The sequence below is a fragment of the Beta vulgaris genome, chromosome 2 (assembly GCF_026745355.1).
Source record: "Beta vulgaris subsp. vulgaris cultivar EL10 chromosome 2, EL10.2, whole genome shotgun sequence".
NCBI lineage: Eukaryota > Viridiplantae > Streptophyta > Magnoliopsida > Caryophyllales > Amaranthaceae > Beta > Beta vulgaris.
In genome coordinates, this window is record NC_079203.1 from 56,188,364 (window position 1) to 56,208,768 (window position 20,405).

At 32.6% G+C, this 20,405-nt stretch overlaps 2 protein-coding genes and 1 long non-coding RNA gene across 3 annotated transcripts; 2 read left to right on the forward strand and 1 right to left on the reverse strand.

The window, feature by feature from the left end:
• The first annotated feature begins 2,669 nt into the window (after nt 1-2,669).
• On the forward strand, nt 2,670-5,944 carry LOC104903159 (transcription factor bHLH51). Its single transcript, XM_010691160.4, has 2 exons — nt 2,670-3,348; nt 5,184-5,944. Exons 1-2 carry the CDS (start codon nt 3,073-3,075, stop codon nt 5,820-5,822), a joined length of 915 nt encoding a protein of 304 aa, XP_010689462.2. The 5' UTR covers nt 2,670-3,072; the 3' UTR covers nt 5,823-5,944.
• Nucleotides 5,945-6,299: 355 nt separating this feature from the next.
• LOC104883337 (transcription factor MYB77) lies at nt 6,300-10,076 on the forward strand. Its single transcript, XM_057392836.1, has one exon. The coding sequence runs from the start codon at nt 8,888-8,890 to the stop codon at nt 9,647-9,649; it is 762 nt and encodes a 253-aa protein (XP_057248819.1). The 5' UTR covers nt 6,300-8,887; the 3' UTR covers nt 9,650-10,076.
• Nucleotides 10,077-12,181: 2,105 nt separating this feature from the next.
• Nucleotides 12,182-14,888, reverse strand: LOC104903152 (uncharacterized). Its single transcript, XR_791429.3, has 2 exons — nt 12,557-14,888; nt 12,182-12,440 (listed from the first exon to the last, which is right to left on the reverse strand). It is a non-coding gene; the product is annotated as an uncharacterized LOC104903152 (long non-coding RNA).
• Nucleotides 14,889-20,405: the final 5,517 nt, after the last annotated feature.

The window sequence follows — 20,405 nt, forward strand, 5'->3', positions numbered from 1 at the left end:
TTGTCTTCCTTTGTCAAGTCAATACGCAATTTATCTATATTGTGGGTTAATGACATGAAAAATGAATAAAAGGGGATCTAAAAAATTACGATGATGCATATAATAATATCTTTTTATTGGAATCTGACCAACAGAAGGATTACATACTTCCTTTTTTTGTTATATGTAATAAATTATATTTTGCACTACTTTGATGGAATCTGATATGATACTTAATTATGAGATCGATGGGCTCGATGAGATTAATATTTAAATATTTTTGTTCTTAGAACATATTGATTTGAACCCATAAATGGAACTAGAAGAGTAGACTGTAGACATTGGTAACTTTGTGTTGTAACTTGTAAGACGACATATTGGTAATGAGGAAAGACTTTTTAAGAATTTATAAGAGAAAAAGGTAATATCATTGACCACTGTTAACTTATGGTATCAAGAAAAATAGTGTTAGATTAGACACAATATTTATTTTATTGTAATATTTTAATTTTTCAGAATTTTTACTAATATATAATCACGTAATTAAGCTATAGAAGTTGCGAATTGACAAAATTAAAAGCTAAGTACTATTGCAAATATTAATAGTAGGTTTGAGGAAGTATAATAAAATATTAGGAAATTTTCTAAGATATCCTTGAGGTTTGACTTAATTCTCAAAATATACTTATTGAATTTTGAAGTTTAAAGTTTAAGTTTCAAGGGTACCTTAGAAAATTAATACACTTGAATTTCGGTATATGATAAGGATATGTTGAGCCCAAATACAAAATTCACGAGGTAGCTGGAAAATTCTCCAAATTTAAGAAGTAATTTATTATGTCAAACCTCAGGAATATCTGCGGAAATTTCCCAAAAATATTAGAGGATCACCTCCAATTGAATCAAATATGAAGGTTGTAATGTTGTATTACACATTTACACCCAATGAGTTCACCTTTTAAATATGGCCGCCCACAATTCCTAAATGGGTAAGCTTAGCAAGTTGTTGATCTATAAAAGACAAAACATCACATAGGATGCGTTACATATCAGAGTACTAGTGTATTTTTTATGATCATATGAAATCTATTAGATAAGTATGCATAAATTTTGTGGGCTCAATTCTGCTTTCTTTAATGTGGGGTGACTGGTGAGTGATGACTTGATGAGTGACCCAATTAATTGTCCTATACACATCCTATCTATTCACATTTACAAAATCACCACGACATATCATTTGATAATTTGTCAAGTGCTTTCATATCAAACATCTTTGATTATGCTACTTAAGGGTTGTTCGTTGTTACGGTCAATTTTCTGTTGTGATAATCTTTGAGATTTTCATATTTGTGTTTCTAGCTTTAACTACTTTTTTTCGTCCCGAAATACTCTTAACACTCATCAGTGTAGTGTGTATATACGTAGATGATAAATTGTTCTTCAATTATCAATTATTATGTTATTGAAAAGTTAGATGCAAAAGAGTGTTGGTCAATTGTTAGACTTAATAGGAGCAGGAGTGTTATTATTTCATTTGGAAGAGAGAAAGTGTTTGTCAATAATTACAAGGTAAATAATTATATTAATAGTGGGTCATATCCAGAATTAGAAGCGCAAAGACTATTATGGAACGGATAAAATATAAAATAAATGAAAAAATTACATATTTTTATAAGTAGAATGGAATTGGCAAAAAGACAAAATGATGAGACCAAGTATTGTTTGCGAGAGGGCAAAGTAATAGGGGGCTGCGGGGATGCAGGGGAAGGGGCTTCGGGGTGGGGTGTAGGGTGGAGGGTGAGGGGTGGTTGGGAGGGGGCAGTGGAGGGAAGGAGTAGGGGTGGGGGAGGGGTTGTGGTTGGGTGGTTAGAGTTAATTAGGGGTTAGGTTTAGATAGAGGTGATCGAGTTGAGCTTGACCCGGCTCGAAAATGGACGGGGTTTGGGAACGATTTTTTGGCCCGCGGTCGGACCACATGCAACCTAGATTTGGAAAAATAGGCCAAATTTCGACCCGGTCTGAAATGGCCCGAAAGCCCGTCAGGCCACGAAATTTTAAAAAGTATATGGTGAAATAACCGCTTTATTTATTTCTCCATAGATAAAAGATATTAATGAAAAGCATCATTATTATCTATTCTAGTTCTTATTTTATTGGGATATTTGCTTTTTTATTTAGACCAAGGAAAGATAATTATGAGAATCCATTCGATTTTATATCAATAAATCATACTTATAAAAATCGTGAAAGTAAATCTCCCAAATTTCAACACTAATAAACTACTACTACTAGTACTAGAAGCCAAACAAAACATGGACCAATATAGTGAAGAGTGACATAGTTCATATTTTAGTTACTTTCACATACAAAACACATATAGGTAAGATTTCAAAAATCTGCTATTTTGTTTTCAATGATGAGGTAAGATAAATATCTATCCATCAATCCTACAAAGATTTTCATTGGACTAATTTAGGATTAGTACTCCAAAAAAAACAACTTAGCCAATGAGTAGACAGAGATGGCCCCCAATCAACTAACAAAGAACCAGGATCACAAATAGGCAAAAATAAGAAATTTATTATTTTTATTTTTGACGGGAGCAAAGTTCTAGAACAGTGCACCAATTGAAAGTACTTCACATCTTCACCTATATTTCATCAATTATTAGTTATTATGTAGTACACAACCATTACATAACGCGAAAAAACTTTATCTACCCAATAAATAATCCATCTACAAAAAAATAAACATTAATAAATAAGGGTGTGACTCAGCAAAGTTGAGTATTCTTTTATTGTCTGTTTCTACGGAATAATCTACCAAGTGGGTAAATGTAGCAATCTTCTAACATAACGTTATTTGTCATTTCAGTCTATAATAAATTCAATGGTTTTCGAATTATCACAATAATGAGTGAAAACTAAGAACCACGTATGATTTGGTGATCCTGAATCATTCAATAATAATGTTGTTGCTAGCATAGATGACTATATATGTAGACTACCCAACAAGCAACCAAGAATTTAATAAGCCATATGTTATATCTTCATACATACTAATACTATATTCTTTCCAAAAAGGTCTTAAAATATGGCCAAAAATAGCTTTTGTTATCCTGGTTTGCCAGAAGAGGAAACCATCACTCATCATTTTCATGCTACTGCAAGTAGGATGGAATTGCAAGAATTGCCTACAAATAATTATGCCTTTCAATATCAAGAGGATTTTGATGGATATGCAGAATTTGAAGATAAAGCTGCTGCCGCTGCTTCCTCCCACAGCCACCGGCAAGCCGAGAAGCGGCGCCGGGATCGGATTAATGGCCAGCTTACAAGGCTTAGGAGGCTCATTCCTAAGTCAGATAAGGTAATTAAGCTTCCTTAATCATGTTTTTTGGGATGTCATTATTTGATTGATTATTAAGTTTTTGCGAGAATGCATTGCTAAATGCGTCATAAGGAAAAAACTTTGTCCACCTCACGATAAGTTACCTACCTCTAATAGATTTTAATAGAAAACTAGATCCAACTCGACAATAATAATAATAATAATGATAAGTAGTTTTAAATTGCTTTTAAAGGTGGACAATATATTTAATGGGTAGATATAGCCATCATTATGAGTTAGATTTTTCATATTAGACCACAAATAAAACAATAATTCATAATGATTAAGTTCATATTTCCTCATAATAAACATGATTAAAGCATCATCAAATCAATTCATCATTCTTTGTTAATAGAATTTTAGCACACGGAAGAGAGTGGAGAAAGAGTAGAAAAGTTATTAGAAAATTTGTGGGTGATATTTTAATGCAAGTCTAATAAACACAAATTTTAGAAAAAACTTCTACTATCATAGTACTAGTCTACAAACAATACGAGTCTAGATTCTTGAACCGGTATTTATAATACTCATCTTAAATTGCCTATTTTTCGAAAATTATTCAGGTCCTATGAATTATCGTATTATTTCTTTTTGACAGAAATTATCGTATTATTAAACTCTTAAGTTTCAACTAATTATCTAAATTTTTTCATATCTTTTACCATTATTGAATCTCCCCCACCCCTTTTCCACCAAGTACGCCCTAAAACAATAATACAACAAAAATATAATTCTAAAATATAATATATTTGATGCATGAGCCAATATTTTATCTCCAACAATCATTCATATATATAAATCATCTACCCTCATTTACATTTTATCTAGTGTTGTATGCTCTAAATTAACCCAATCTATTCATACCATTCCTAAAACCTATGTCCCTACTACAATGTCCTTACTTGTATGGTGTTTAAAAACATTGGGGACAAATATAAATAAACTAGAACAGTCTTACTAATCTTTCGCACGCATTGCGTACATATAACGCTGGTATATAGTAATTCCCTTCTTCTCACTAATGGTTTTCAAAATCTTTTCCTTACTTCTCCTTTCCTTATCCATATCCTCCTTACATCCCCAAGCTAAGTATAATTGGTAGGGCATTTGTTTTATTATAATCCTCATACCCTAAGAAAACATGATTATATCCTTGTCACTATCCCTTACCCCCTAAACAAATATCATGTCACTAAATTGATTGTAAAGGACAATAACATCACTTTCTAATAATAGTTCTATAACAAATCATGTTTCTCAAAACTCAAGATTGAGTACATAATGAAGTCAAAGTAGGTCCTTAAAACTTATGAACCAAAATTTATGTGATCAATAAGAAGCAAAATCATTGCTCACATAATCACATTATCTTCTAAAATATTGACATTATGAGTCTTTCAATATAAACTAATTATGCTATTTATAATGTGAGCAATGATTTTTCTTAATCCCCTAAATTGCTAATCACATAGCTTTAAGCATCATATACTACTATATCATTATCCTTTCAACAATTCTCATATGTCATAGAACTCTTTAAATACAAAATATAACGAAATATCATACTTAGCTCCCTCCATTCTCAAATAAGTGAAACACTTTATCTCTTTCATATGATTGATTTTTTTTAAGTGGAGTATTTCACTTATTTTATAATAAAGAAAGTAGTATAAAATGAGTCATAATTCAAGAATACTGTGTGTGAATTTCGATAATTTTGTTTAGTATATAAAATTTCATAACGATAATTTTTTAAGAGGAATATATCACTTATTTCATAACGATATCATTACAATTATTAATTTGTAAAGCAGATGGACAAGGCAGCTCTTTTGGAAAAAGTAGTAGAGCAAGTTAAGGATCTAAAGAGAAAAGCATCAGAAATAAACAAATTCTTTACTATCCCTACAGAAAGTGATGACATAACTATTGACTGCCACACAGAAACTATGCAAGAAAAAGACAGTTTTCCAAGTACAATTATTGATCATGATCACAAAGAAAATCATCCCTTCCGGTTGGTTAGAGCTTCTCTCCCGATTTCAGGTGATCCTGGAGTCGATTCTCATCCCCGTCCTTGTGGCTCTTTCGCACCCAAAGAAAACAAAGAAAATCATCCCAACAATAACAACAACAACATAGTGTTGATTAAGGCCACATTTTGCTGCGAAGATCGCATCGACTTAATTCCGGAGCTAATACGGGCACTCAAAGACCTCAAATTGACCATTATTGGAGCTGAAATTGGTTGTTTAGGAGGAAGAATGAAAAGTATTCTATTACTTTACTACAGATTAGATGTTAATGATGGTGCTAATCATGGTGTTTGTAGTGTTAGTGCAATTAAACAGTCTATTATGAGTGTTTTGACTAGAGTTTTATCGTGGTCTAGTGCTAGTACGTCTAATTTTCGTGTCACAAGTAAGAGGCAACGCTTCTTTTTCTCCTCTTAAGTATAGATTTTTATTTATTGAGCATTACATATAGTGGATGTATGAAATAAACATATCTTGTGAAGTCCAACTCTCGTTGGAACGATGATAGCATTTATAGATCATTACTTTAATTTCCTAAAGTTTAGCAATGTGGATTTTATTCATACTCTCTTATAGGATCCTAATACAATGTACTTGGAGTCACTTCTTAATTTTCGGAAAAATGGTGCATGTTTTGTGGAGTATAATTTATGATGCAAAAATAATCAATTTACTATTAACAAATAATAAAGGATTTTTTAACAAGAGAATAATACAATTTTTTGTCCGTTCTCTCGTAATAATACAAACTTTTGATTATTTTTTAATAATACAAACTTTTGATTATTTTTTAATAATACAAACTTTTGATCAAAATTCCTCAATTAACTTGTTGTAGGAGGTAACAAGTTGATGTGGTTCGAGTGGGTGGGGGTTGGGGAGGAGGGGGAAAGAAGAAAAATCATTTTGTAATTTTTTTTTTACTGGTTTTACAGGTTACAAGTCAACTTGATCTATTCGAGGAATTTTGATGTAAAGTTTGTATTATTAAAAAATAATCAATATTTGTATTATTACGAGAGAACGGGTAAAAATTTGTATAATTGTAGTTAAAAAATCAAATAATAAATTGATAATATCAATTAAAAATGTCAAAAGTAGGTACTTTATAAGGAAGTTTCTCTTCGCACGAGTGACAAATTAAAATTTCCCTAACTTTACTCTGTATCGGGCCGTGGTACTTGTTTTAATTTCAAATGCTATCAGTGACAAATCTTACAGAAATTACTCAAATAAAAGTCATATTCACCACTGATAATGATCACATAACTCTATTTTTTAGATGGAACATTTAATTATTTTAATTCATTTACGGAAAAAACAAATATTGCACTAAAAAATAGTGAAAGTATCAAATAATTAGAAGGCCTATATATATAGTCTCTTAGCGTGCAAAAATCGGTTGTAGTAGAATTAGGAGCTGGTAAGTGTTTGGGGGTGTTAAGTGAAACAATGCCTCCCACATGTTCCTTTATAGCGCAACCACAAACTTACTATGACTTGTTTACTCTTTACCTACCTTAATTTCTATCATTCACCTTGGTTACAACGTACAATCATACCATCAAAAAGTTATTGAAATTATATACCTACCTTTAACTAATCATCTAGAAGTATTTATCTATACAAAATATTGTATGCCAAAACAATAAGTTTTATTATTGTATATCATATAAACATAAATTTATATATATAAGTTCTTTTTAATGTTATAATAACCTTGTATATACAGTATATTTTAAGGTAACTTTTTTCAAAGAACTCCTTAAATATATAAAATGATAATTCGAATATGATCGCATGAAAATTTTGTATTACCATAAACAAAACAAATTTAATTATTTTTATTTATTAAGTGACGCATGTAAAAAGAACAATAGAATAACCAATTTATGGTGTATCATATTAATATTGTCTTTATCCAAATTAAAAACCACAAAGAAAATAATGATAATTATAGGGAAATTATATGAGCTAACCTTGATATTTAGACCTTTTTCATGAAAAATCATCACATTAACATCCTCGTCACGAGTAATCTTAGACTTGTAAAACGTCATTAAAACCTATTAAATGACAAACTGTGTTAAGCTATAAATATTAACTTTTGGACAGAAGTAGATTCTTGAATAAATTTTAAAGATTGAATAAAATACTATTTTTATTATTTTCCTAAACTAATACCTATATTTTTATTATTTTCCTAAACTAATACCTAATTTTGCTAACCACTGACAATCGTAAAAAAAAATCTTCACTCCTACCACAACAACTACTTTCAATCTTTCATCGAACAAACCCGTCAACGATTACATCATACAAATCAACGTTAATTTGTACAAGTACTAACCTTAAGTTTGCTCCATAGAAACTTGTAAAAATGAATAAAACTACGTAATCACTAATCAATTCTTTTTAAGTGACTTACAAATTTCTTCACATAACATAGTAGTTGAAACCACCGAGGATGTCTTATGCTAGTGGTTAAGATTGAAGTATTGTGAATTAAAAAAAAAAAAAACACATTCGAATCCCCTCTCCCCTTTTTGTACTTTGTATTACCTTCATGACTCATATGAATTAAAAAATAAATAAAAAATAGTAGTTCAAACCTTATTTATTACACTGAACCTGTCCATGATCATAGCATACAAAAAAAAATCATATGAAATGTTACATTTCCCACCCAAAACACGATTATATATACAAGCTAAGTCAACTTCACATTCACGTTTAGCAAAGATTAGATATAAACATTCAGTATGACAATATGTCAATTGTTAATAAAAAAAAATTTTTTTTTTGAGGGGATGTTAATAAAAATATATACACATAATTTCAATCAAAAATTAGATTCAATCAATAATATAAATATAAAAATATTAAAAAAAAAAAGAAAAAGTGTCGGGTTAATGGATAAAACTTGTAAAATATGAGAAAAATAGAGAGAGTTTCTAACTGCCATAGTTTCGCAGCCGTTGAATAAAGTAACATATTTTGTTAAGGAATTTCAAAGAAAAAAAATGAAGTTTTAACCAACCCATCAAATTTGCCGTTAATGCTCGATCAAATTCAGTTACACCAATTAAAATATAAACTCCCCCACACCAACAGCATGGCAGTTATAACTCCCTTCTTCTACCTTCTCTCTCTTTCTCTCTCCTACTTGTATAAATACCTCATTTCATTTTCTCCATTCTTCCCCAAGGGGAAAAAAACCCTCCATAAAACTTCACAAAATCCCGTCTTTATTGTATTGGTTTTCTTCTTCTAATTTGATTTTTTTCCTCCATCATCCGAAATGACGTTGTAGGCTGATCCTATAGAAGAATCAGACCTAGTTTTTGTTTTCATTTAGTTTTTCTTCCATCATTCGAAATGACGTTGTAGGCTGATCCTATATAAAAATCAAACCTAGTTTTTCTTTCCTATAATAAAAAAAAAAAAAAAACTTTCATTATATATATTCCTCCCATCAACCAATGGGAACACAGAACGAGAGTCAAAACGGCGTCGTAAAGGATCGGGTGAAGGGATCATGGACCCCACAAGAGGATGCTACATTGATTAAACTAGTGGATCAACATGGGCCGAGGAATTGGACTTTGATTAGCGAAGGTATTCCAGGGAGGTCAGGTAAATCTTGTAGGTTAAGATGGTGTAATCAGCTGAGTCCAGATGTACAACACAGGCCTTTTAGCCCATCAGAGGATGAGATTATAATTCAGGCCCATAAGGCCCATGGTAATAGATGGGCTGTAATTGCGAAACTTCTTCCGGGCCGGACGGATAATGCAATTAAGAATCATTGGAATAGTACTTTACGTAGGAAGCGGGCCCATGAAGTGAGGACCGAGTTGGGTGAGTGGAAGCGGCAGCGAGTCGACTCGGTGTCGTCTGAGTCGAACTCGGGGGTGGGTGTGGTGTTGGAGCAGGAGGTGGATGGTGGGGTTGAAGGATCAGAGGGTGTAGAGACACTTTTGACGCTTTTGCCACCTGGCAAGAGCGTGGCCGTGCCAGGTGGCGGAGAGAGAGAAGGGGAAAATCAGGTGAGGAAAGGTGTAGGGAAGGGTGAGGAAAAAAGTGATCATATGATTAGATGTACGGTGGGAAGACAGGACACGTGTTGGATTAACTTGATGCAAAGTATGATAGCTGAAGAAGTCAAGAATTATATGGATCGACTTGTTCTTAATGGTGATGGTATTGGGCCTAAGTCAGATTCTCAAGCCCATCATAAGTAAATATTTTTTCATGAAATTTTTTTTTTCTTTTGGTCTTTGGCAGCATATTTGAGGAAGAAGAATGTAGAGAGATTTACTGTTCATGGGAGAAAAATAATATTAATATAAAAAAAGTTAGTTATTTTTCGTAATGGTGAATATGTGCGGAATGGTATTTTAGTATAATTGTAAATTAGGAAGTAATAATGCTTTGCTTTACATTGGACAATTCATTATAGAATAGAGAGATTATCAAGTGTGTTTTATTTGCTTGTTAAAACAAAAAAAAAATAAAAATAAAAAGTGTGTTTAATTTAAACCTATTTGACTTATGAGGCTCAATAGATTATAAAAGAATACATAGAAATCTTCTCACGTAAATATCAAGGATTGTCAAAAAAACTTCTTTTTATGCACTTCGATATAGTTGATCTTCCCATTAATTGTATCGGATGCCTAGTTAAAATGTTAATAATAACAAATGAGTTATTTTATAGTAATAACAAATGTAACAGATTATTCTCTCAAAAACAAATAACAATTGTATCGGATGCCTAGTTAAAATGATCGCGGAACCAAAAACACGTCATGGCACCATGCTCTAACAAAATGATCGCGGAACCAAAAACACGTCATGGCACCATGCTCTAACTTACTAATTATTAAGTGGGGATTCGAACTTATGACAGCACTAGGCCAAGATACCCTTAGTAAATAAAGGTATTAGTAGTTATAAACTTATAATTGAGTAGTAGCAAGTGCCATATATCTTGCGATTTTTTTATTGAAGGATCATCCGTTATCAGTGTAGAATCAATACACACAACGACAATAAGCTGGAACAATTTCAAATTGAAATAAATTCCAACTTCTGTCTTATTTCACTCCAATAAATTCCTAAGACCATGCCACAAAAATTAACTCAATGATCCGTATTAGAGAACTCCCGATGAAGTCATGACTCCTGGTGTATCATTTTTTAACCAGAAGCGAAAGAGCAACATATCACAGGTTAGAAATTACTTGCTAATCCGCTATTCTGCCTTTGCGCAGACAAGGCACCCACGGCACACATTCCATATGATCAGTGATTCCGATGCGCTTTGATTTCATTTCTTCGCTTTCGGGGATCGCCTTATATTTCTAATCAGTTGTACACTATCATCAGAATCGCAATGCCTTTTTTTAATAAACCAGTTGTGAACCTCAAAATCCAGGAAAAGATCCTTAGTTGATAACAGAAGAAACAATCAAGTTCACAATTACAACTAATCATCCAAAGCTGAAGAATACTCCATTTAATGTCGTGAATTGAAATGTCGAAACTCCCTCTGACACTATTAGAAGAAGCAAATAGTGTTCTAAAGCCTTAATCATAGCTGATGAACTTACTCGTTACCGACTAGTTCTGTTTCCAAGCAGCAGTACCAAAGAATAGCCAGCGACCAGGAGAACTTTCAGTACACACAACTAGAATCATAATTCAACCTATAATAAATGAAAGATTTCATACCAAGGACCATGAAAATTGAAACATACAATCCTATGTCGATATACAATACGATCTCACACTTTCATCTATCGTCTGCATCTCCGCCTACAACTCAATGAGCAAGCTTTAATATTCACAACAAACTTCATGTTTGGGTGAAAATCAGCCAAAATATATCAATCAATGTAGCAACCTTGAGATACTTTCTGAACATAGCAAATGTGATGGCCTCAGGCTTGCCAATACAACTTTTCTATCAGCAACCAGCAGCACTTTCAGTAAACCCAACTAAAATCATAATTCAACCTATAAGAAATGAAAGATTTCATACCAAGGACCACCAAACATACAATCCTACGTCGATATAGATTACGATCTCACACACGTTCATCTATCATCTGCATCTTCAACTACAATTCAATGACCAATTCCTGATATTAACAAACACCATGTTCGAGTAAAAACCAGCCCAAATATATCAATAAAAGTAGCAACTACTTTCATCAATAGAGCAAATGTCATGGCCTCCGGCTCTCCATTAGGATAAAAAATAATTCAACTATCACGCTTGCCAACACAAAACTTCTCTATCAGCTAATTACTAAAGCTACAAGATTATTCATGGTTAATATATCTAGAATATCTCATCATTTATATAGCTTCAATAAAAAAACGATCAGATACCTAAGATTTAACCAGCATCAAAGATCTAACAAATAAATTACCTATAAACTAAAGACTGAATCAATCAACGATGATTTCATCATCAAACAGAAAGGAAAGTAAAATCAAAGAAATTCGAAATCACGTAAAAAACACTCGAGTAACATTACTCCAAAATACATGTTTTATGAAATTGTATCTAGAATATCTCATCATTTATACAACTTCAATAAAAAAAATTGATCAGATTACCACAGATTTTACCAGCATCAAAGATATAACAATTAGATTACCTATAAACTAAAGACTGAATCAATCAACAGCATATTACTTCGAAAATTTGATATCGATGATTTCATCATCAAACAGAAAGCAAACTAAATCAAAGAAATTCGAAATCAGGTAAAAAAACCTTCTCGAGTAACATTACTCCAAAATTCATGTTTTATCAAATTGTATCGATTACACACAAATATCAAAGCCTAACACAATTCCAAAGCCATGAAAATAGCTAACGATTTAACGAACTAAGATTAAACAAAACAACGAAGAAAACTAAACGTAAAACCATAACAGTTGAAGATCTTCTTTCTACTTAGATCTTTGTCTCATCTTTCGACGCTTCCTCTTCAACCTCCTCATACGCTTCTTCTTCCACTGCAAACATCAAATTTACAAAAATTATAAACCAAATTGATTCATGAAAATTTAGATTTAACAATATAAATCGAAGAAAATAAGGAGATATGATGTAATTATGTAAGTAAAATTACCTTGGCTCTCATGGTGAGATGATGAAAAACGACGGCAACTTCGAAACCCTAATTAACAGATGATGTTTTAGGAGAGAGAAAAAAGGATTTGATAGGAAACGGAAGAAAGAGAGGGTTTTGGGGTTAATTTATAGTGAAACCCTAGTGAAGTTTCTCTTATTTGGGCTTGTGGAAGAGATTGATTTTGTTTTGATTGGGCCTTTTTAGGAGAAGTTGTCGTTAATTCTCTAAAGGAGGAGATTGGGCTGTTGACTTTAATGAAATTATTTTGAGCCCGTTTGCTAAGTTTTCTGTTTTCGGCTCTCCCATTGTTTGTCTATTTGTCTTATTAGAATAAGGGTTTGTTCTCTTCGATATTAAACAGTTGAACTGAAATAAAATGAACTGAATAGTGATATGTGAGAGTAAAAGTATTGTCCAGAATTGAGCTGAACTGAACTGAGCTGAGGGCTTGTTCTCTTCGGCATAAAACAGCTGAACTGAACTGAACTGAATTGAACTGAAATGAAATGAATAGTGATATGTGAGAGTAAAAGTATAATCCAGAGCTGAACTGAACTGAACTGAACTTAATTGAACTGAATTGAACTGAACTGAAAATAAGCCGAGGAGAACTAGCCATGAATTGAATTGAACTGAACTGAAATGAATTGAACTGAACTGAAAATAAATTGGGGAAAACATCCCTAAATTCACTTTTTTTGAGTTTTTTTAGGAGACTTTTTTGAGTTTCTTAATTTCATATTATATCTTGCAAGATGCTCCCACTTAATAACTTAATGTTATTAGAGGAGATATTTGTTGTATTTATAGGTGAATATTACTTTTTCCAGGGGAGATGAACACTATCTTTCAGATTTAAGCATTTGCGTCTTGTGGACCTATTGTAACAATATTAGTAGTAGATAATGTCATTTCAAGCTTATCCTAGTGGGACAAGGTAAAAACGGCAAAAATGTTGAAAAATCTGTAGAAGATTTACCCGAATCCTCTTTTCCAAGTATAAGCCCACACAAATCTTTTATCTATTTGAAATATATCTTCTACTATTGATTATTGTCTTTTTGTATCCAATTATTTCGTCTAACCAATGAATATTTGGTGACAATCATGAGATGCTAAAGTCTAAACTAACATACCTATTTTAAAGTTAAAGTTAAATTAGGAAAACCTCACATCTTATATAGTACTTCCTCCGTTTCTAAATAAGTGCAACATTTGCATAGTGTTTACTATTCACAGTTTAAACTTTAATTAGCTTTGGTGATTTACATTTTAGAAAAAACATAGTCATGTGGGATCTTGTTAGATTCGTCTGACTGTGATTTTTTTTAATATCAACTTTTTATAATTTTTACTTATTGATAATAGAAGATAGTGATGGTTAAAATAATGCATTGGCAAACGTGAAAACAAGGAATGTTGCACTTATTTAGAAACGGAGGAAGTATTTCATTCTAAGTTATCTTTTTTTCTAACAACTCTATGTAGTTTCTCTTTCTAAAGGATAGCTTCAATGAGAGATCTTAATTCAGCTATTTCGCATTTAGCAACTCAAACTCAACTCAATCAAAAATCAAAATTTGAACCCCTTTAACTTGATTTGATCAACACACAACTAGGGGTGTCAATCTGAGTTATCGATTGGATATGGGTTGGCCTGAATTGGATCGAATGTATTTGGATTAGATCGTGCCGGATCAAACCTTATTTCTGATCGAGTGTGGATTGGGTCGAAACTACTTAGGCCGGACTAGATTGGCCAACGTAAACTCAGGTGCGTACTGGGTATGGGTCAGACATTTTCAACTCGGCTCTAATCATTTTGGGTAGACATGAGTCGAATTCTAAATGGGTTTGTGCGGATCAAGATAGATTCGTGTGGACTTGGGTCAGCTCAAGTCGGGTTTTGGTGGAGTTAGAATGTACCACTATAGGTTTGAGTCAGTTCATTTCTAGTCATTATCGATATTGATCGAAATTCGGGTCGGCACACGCTTATTTGTGTGCGTGACAAGAGTAATATATAAATGAACAAGTTAATAAACTTAACCAATGTTGAGTTGATTTTGGATCGAAATTGATTGGTTGATAAACATGGTTATGTCGGACCGGATACGAATGGACCTACGAGTCGGGTGTTTTTTGACACCCCTACACATAACTCATACTCTTATAGAGCTATATCGAGACGAACACAATCTATATTGCACTACATTCACTTGATTGGGACCTCCAACTTTTTTTTTTCTTTTCCAATTAGTAGATAGCATTTTGCTGTAGCAAATTATATTACTTCCTCCGTTTTAAATTAGTTGTGATATTTTTAAAATCACGGACTTCTGGACAATTTTTGGAGATGAGAGAGATATAGAAAGAAAACAAAAGGGTCCCATGTAATAGGAAGGAGACCGATAGAGAGAAGTTATTGCCCAAAATAAAAGTGTAATATCTAATTTAAAATTTATTAAAATAAAAAGTATCAAAACTAATTTGAAACGTGAAAGTTACTTTCACGGTTTATTATACATTTATACTACATACACTATTAGCTTATTTCTCTATCAACTTGCTCTAATAGTGGTTTGCATAAGTAGGTTTTTGGTAATATTAACAACCACTCAACTAGTGCTCTTTACAATGAGATATATACTATAACACGCAAAACCACATGAATACGAGTTTACTTAATTTGGACTATAAGGTTGTATTTTTTGTAAATCTACTCTTCCAAAAAGTTAGGATAAAGGGTTTTATTCAAAATAAGCAGATAACAAAATTTACTTGATATCAGACATGGGAAAATAGCGATTTGACAGGTCAAATTTATAATATGCTTCCAAACCACTCAAAAAAACTTTATATTTATGTATTTTTTATTTTTTAAAAGGAATGAAACAATTAGGGAAATTCTCAAGAATTGGGCCACCCTAAAGCATCCGTGCGGATGATTACAGCAAAAGGGAAATAAGGAACATCAAACCAATAAGTAGTGTTAGTCGTCATTTGGCCGAGATAAACCATCCAATTCGCAGCAACATTAGCCTCCCAAAACGCATGCCGAATTTGGACATCTTCAACTTGCTTCAAATCTTCACCTTCTCGTAAGCCCCTAGCTTAAAAACTTTATATTTATCGAACATGCTAACATTTAACTATGACACTATGTGATACTTTCTTGTAAACTCAAGTTGTTCACGAAAACAAAAAGAACGGAATTTCATAATCCAAAATTTCCACTTTTCAAAATGCATGGATTATGTCCTGATTAAAAACTCTTAGGATTATACGTCGTGGATTATGTAAAATTGAAAATCTTACGAGTGTGTTGTACTTGTACTTTTGTATGCGTAAGACAAAATTCGATATGAAGAGTAACTTATAAATGCTGTTAATAAGGTAACTTTCCAAAAAGAGATAAACCCACTAGTTTCTTATAGGGTTCTTTAGTAAAAGAAAAATAGAAAAGGGATTCCCATTACATGATTCTAGTTTACTTTCTCCCTACTACACTTATAATTTCCTTACTTCTACAAGCTACAAAAGTGATGCATACAAGCATGTTATAGGGACATTAGTACCCCAAGCATGAATTTTTAGCTTAATTTGGTAATGAACAATCTAAGGTGTGTTGTGTGTAGCATGTTATAGTGACATTAGTACACCAAGCGTGAATTTTTAACTTAATTTGGTGATGAACAATCTAAGCTGCTTGTCTGATTACTTAATCGTACCATGATTACTGCAATTTAGAATCGGATTGTCTAGAACTGATAATGGCCATGTTTGATAAATGGTTTTTTCATTAGTTTTTAGCTGTTGGTTTTTAATTTGATCAAACAGTCAAAAAAAAAAAATTTGGTTATTGGTTTTTTGATTGGTTGAAAAGCTAGCTTTTTGGATTGACTTTTGGCTTGTTGGCCTGTCACACTTTTGCAAACATCTGACTTAAAAAAACCAATACATACGGCCAATGCTACCAATCAGTCCAACAAGCCAACTTAACAAGCCAGCCGCCAATTGTCGGACAATCCCAATATCTCTTACGGCCCAATAGTTATTGATATTTATATATTAACTACAACTATAAATCGACCTGAAACCAAATTTGAATCCGACCCATCAACCATATACACTTTGGGACCAACAACAATTGTACCGGAAGTCCGAAACAAGCTGATCAAACAAGTTTCCTACCCAAATTATATCCAAACGTCATAGTCATATTATCCAACTATTCCAAAATTAATGTTTTTGAGTCATAACTCAAGTCAACTTTGAAAAATCAATTCATTTAATGAAGATCCTTTTACTCTGAATAACTAGATATGGCTAAGGTTATGGATAATGCTTCAAGTCTTTGATCTACAATTCAGCTTATATAAGATGGGAATTTAATTAAGCTGTTGTTGTACAAACTGTATAACTCCCGACTGAATTGAAATGAACTGAATATGACGAAAATGAAGCACTTTACAGCAAAAAAAAAATCGAATTATTGAGAAAAATTGGTTCTCAATTTGGATTATACTAAATTATTAGTAGATTTAGAGCACAAAATCAACAATAAAGAAATTTAATATTAATATGAATATTCCCAAGTTAGGAATACAATTTAAATAGCTGAAAAATCATCTGGTTCTCCATAAATATACAACCATACAATTTCAAACAGCTTTTTTTCACAATTATTCCCATTTTACAAAACATTTCCAAAAAAATAAAAAAAAAGAGAAAAATCCAACATCCACAGAATCCACAATTATGTGATCTGGGATAGCTTCAAAATCTTCCTCTCTTACCAACCCACCAAGAAAAATAAAGTGGGTTGAAATCTTTTACCCCCTCCGTTTCAATTTAATTACGACATTTTTTAAATCACGAACTCCTAAAAGTGTCACGACTAAATTAAAACGAAGAAATTAACCAAATCTAATTAAACTAAACCCCCCTCCCCCCCAAAAAATAAAATAAAAATAATCATACTGATGGTAATACTACCGAGTCAGAACTCGGTGAGTCAACTCGGAGAGAGAGTCTACAAAGAGGACAACTCGACTGAGTACTCAACCAACGATCCACACAATCCGAGTGAAATCGGTGATCACATTTAGGCAAAACTTTAACTTTATCACCATCTTCAAAAACACCTAAACAAATACAACATTCCATTTCATCTTCTCTACCAACAGATGATTTTTGGTGAAGAATTATCTCCATAGATTGCATAACAATTGGATCTAACCCTTTACACGCCGCCATATTTGGCGGCGCGTGAGATGTATGAGGTTGCGCGTGGGGGTAGTGCGCGTGGTGGGCATGTCGGAATCTGAAATACCAACGCGCGTAAAGTAGTAAAAGAGTAACAAGTAAAATAATAGAAAAGAGAATGAAGAGGTAAAAAAGAGTTTGACCATGAATTTGAAAGTTATGGTCATCAAATTCTGAGTAATGCCAGTGAAGTAAACGAGTGTTTTCTTCTGTGGTTAATTTTGAGAGGTGGTTTAATAGGCGGCGATTCATTGTTTGAGGAGAGAGAAAATGTGAAAATGAGGAGAGAGAATGTGAGGGAGTGGGAGAAGAGAGTGAGGTTTTTTGTTAGGGTGTGTTTGGTTTTTTTTTTTGGGATTTGACGAAATTGACTAAAATTATGGGAGTTGTTGTAATGTTGGGTGGTTGTTTATAGAGTTTGTAAGAAGGGGGGAAAAGAATAAAATAAAAAAGTGGTGGGGTTGAGGGGGGATTGTGGACACGTAGATGGTAGGGTAAATTTTACTATTGTTGGATGTATTTATGGGAAATAATGGGAGTTTTTTTTGGTTGATTTTGATGTGATGATTTTGATGTATGTAGAAAGTAAAGTTGTGTTGGTAGAAAAAAAAGGAGGAAATTAGAGAAAAGTAGAGGGGATTTGGTTGTTGTTGGTGTTGTTATAGTAGCTTATGGGTTAAGGTATAAGGGGTGTGTTGGTGAGAGGAAAGGAAAAGGATTATCGGATGTTTGGTTGAAGAGTTTTGGGGTCGAAAGAGAGGTTTTAGATGAATATATAGAGGTTTGATTAGTTTAAATTTTTAATGGGAGTGTTTGATTGAGAGAGGATTGAAAAAGATATTTGAGTCCAAAAAGTTGATTTTTAAAAAGCTACTAGTATGGTAGAGAGGTTTGAGAATTTAGTTGTGTAATGACCAATATATTCTAAAGTTGGATAGATTTACTACCAAATCCACTGATAAATTATTTCAATATCCTTGTTGGTCATTTTACTTAATAAAGTATCAATCAGCTAATAACTATCTATCAAACACTTTCATACAAGTAGCTAATCAAGTTAAACCATCTAATACAATCAGCTAATCTTTAATTGTCAAAGAGGGCCATAATTATTGAAAAAAAAAATTATTTGTTGTTATATAAGGTGTGCCTTTCATAATTAAGCCAAAATACACTCTAATTGTTATCCCCTTCCTTCCCTTTTCTTTCCTTAACAGAAAAACCCTTTGATGGATTTCGTCCAAGGTAATCCCTCTTTCTCTTCTTTTTGTAATTTTAGTTTATTTTCTTACTTTTTTTAGCTGCTTTCAATAAGTCTCAAATGTGTGATGACTTTAGTCCCTTTTATGGCTTTTGTTGTCGTGTCTTCCACGATGGGTTTATTAGTTTGTTTTTTTGTTTGTCAGTGAGCTTTGGACTCTTGCTCCAGTTAAAGGTTGATTTGTGGATAGAATTCTGTGCGTGATTGCAACGATGGTCACTACTTTGCGTACAATCGGTTGAATTAACTCTAGTTCTGCATCAAAACTACATCAGATCATTATACCCTTTGTAGAAGGCTGCATCAGACAGCTATGTGAAAGACGATATTTAGAAAGGCTATTTCTTCTACTCAACAATATTGTGGTTTTACCATATTAGAATTAAGTTTCTTTCAACTTGATCTATATGTATATATATTTTTGTTTATAAATTGTAAATGTCGTATGACTTCATGTTTGTTCCGGTATGGAATAAAGTTGATAGAGTGAACCTGTATCCTTCACGGGTGTAAGCCGAGTTGAGTCAGTAAAGGGTGATTGCCGGTATATCTCAGATTGAGTATGCTAGTAGATGTGAACATACTTTATGACTCATATCAGGGGTATTTATAGGAGCCGACAACGTCCTTGTTAAGATAGGACAATGCTCTTATTGGTTGGATACAATTCTATCATCTTCAATACTTATTTTCAGGCCCACATGCGCGTTATTGAGTAGGTACTGGATCAGACTCAGGCCCATCCAAGAATGGCCCAAGTTAGGAACACCGTCAAGGTATTCCTGTAAGGCCGCATGACATAGTCAACGACCTTCATATGCATGATTTGATCGACCATGACGATCGTTAACGGTTCATCAAGACCGGTATGAAACTTAAACAACCCTTGAATCCTCCATACAATATTAATGAATGAATTTTCACTTTTTAAAAAATCGAAACAAATGAGATATATTGAAAATTTTTACAACAAAAGACAATCAATATTTATAATTTTTGACTTATAAAAATAATGTTACAGCAAACAAACTAATTGAACAAGTACATTATAGTTGTCAAGGCATAAGGATTGGACATTTTCTTTGTTGCACATAAGTCACATAACACATTGAAATACTATTTATATATCGTCTACTTCTCTTATCATCTTCTTTCCTATCTTTTCTGATACGAACTTCTTTATTATTATTTCTCATCTCATTGTAAATTGTTCTTTTATCATCTTCTTTCCTCTTTCATTGTAGTCACTATTCACGGCGACGGTTTTAATTGTAAATTATCTACTTGAACAAGTGGGATAATGGTAGTAACGAGTCT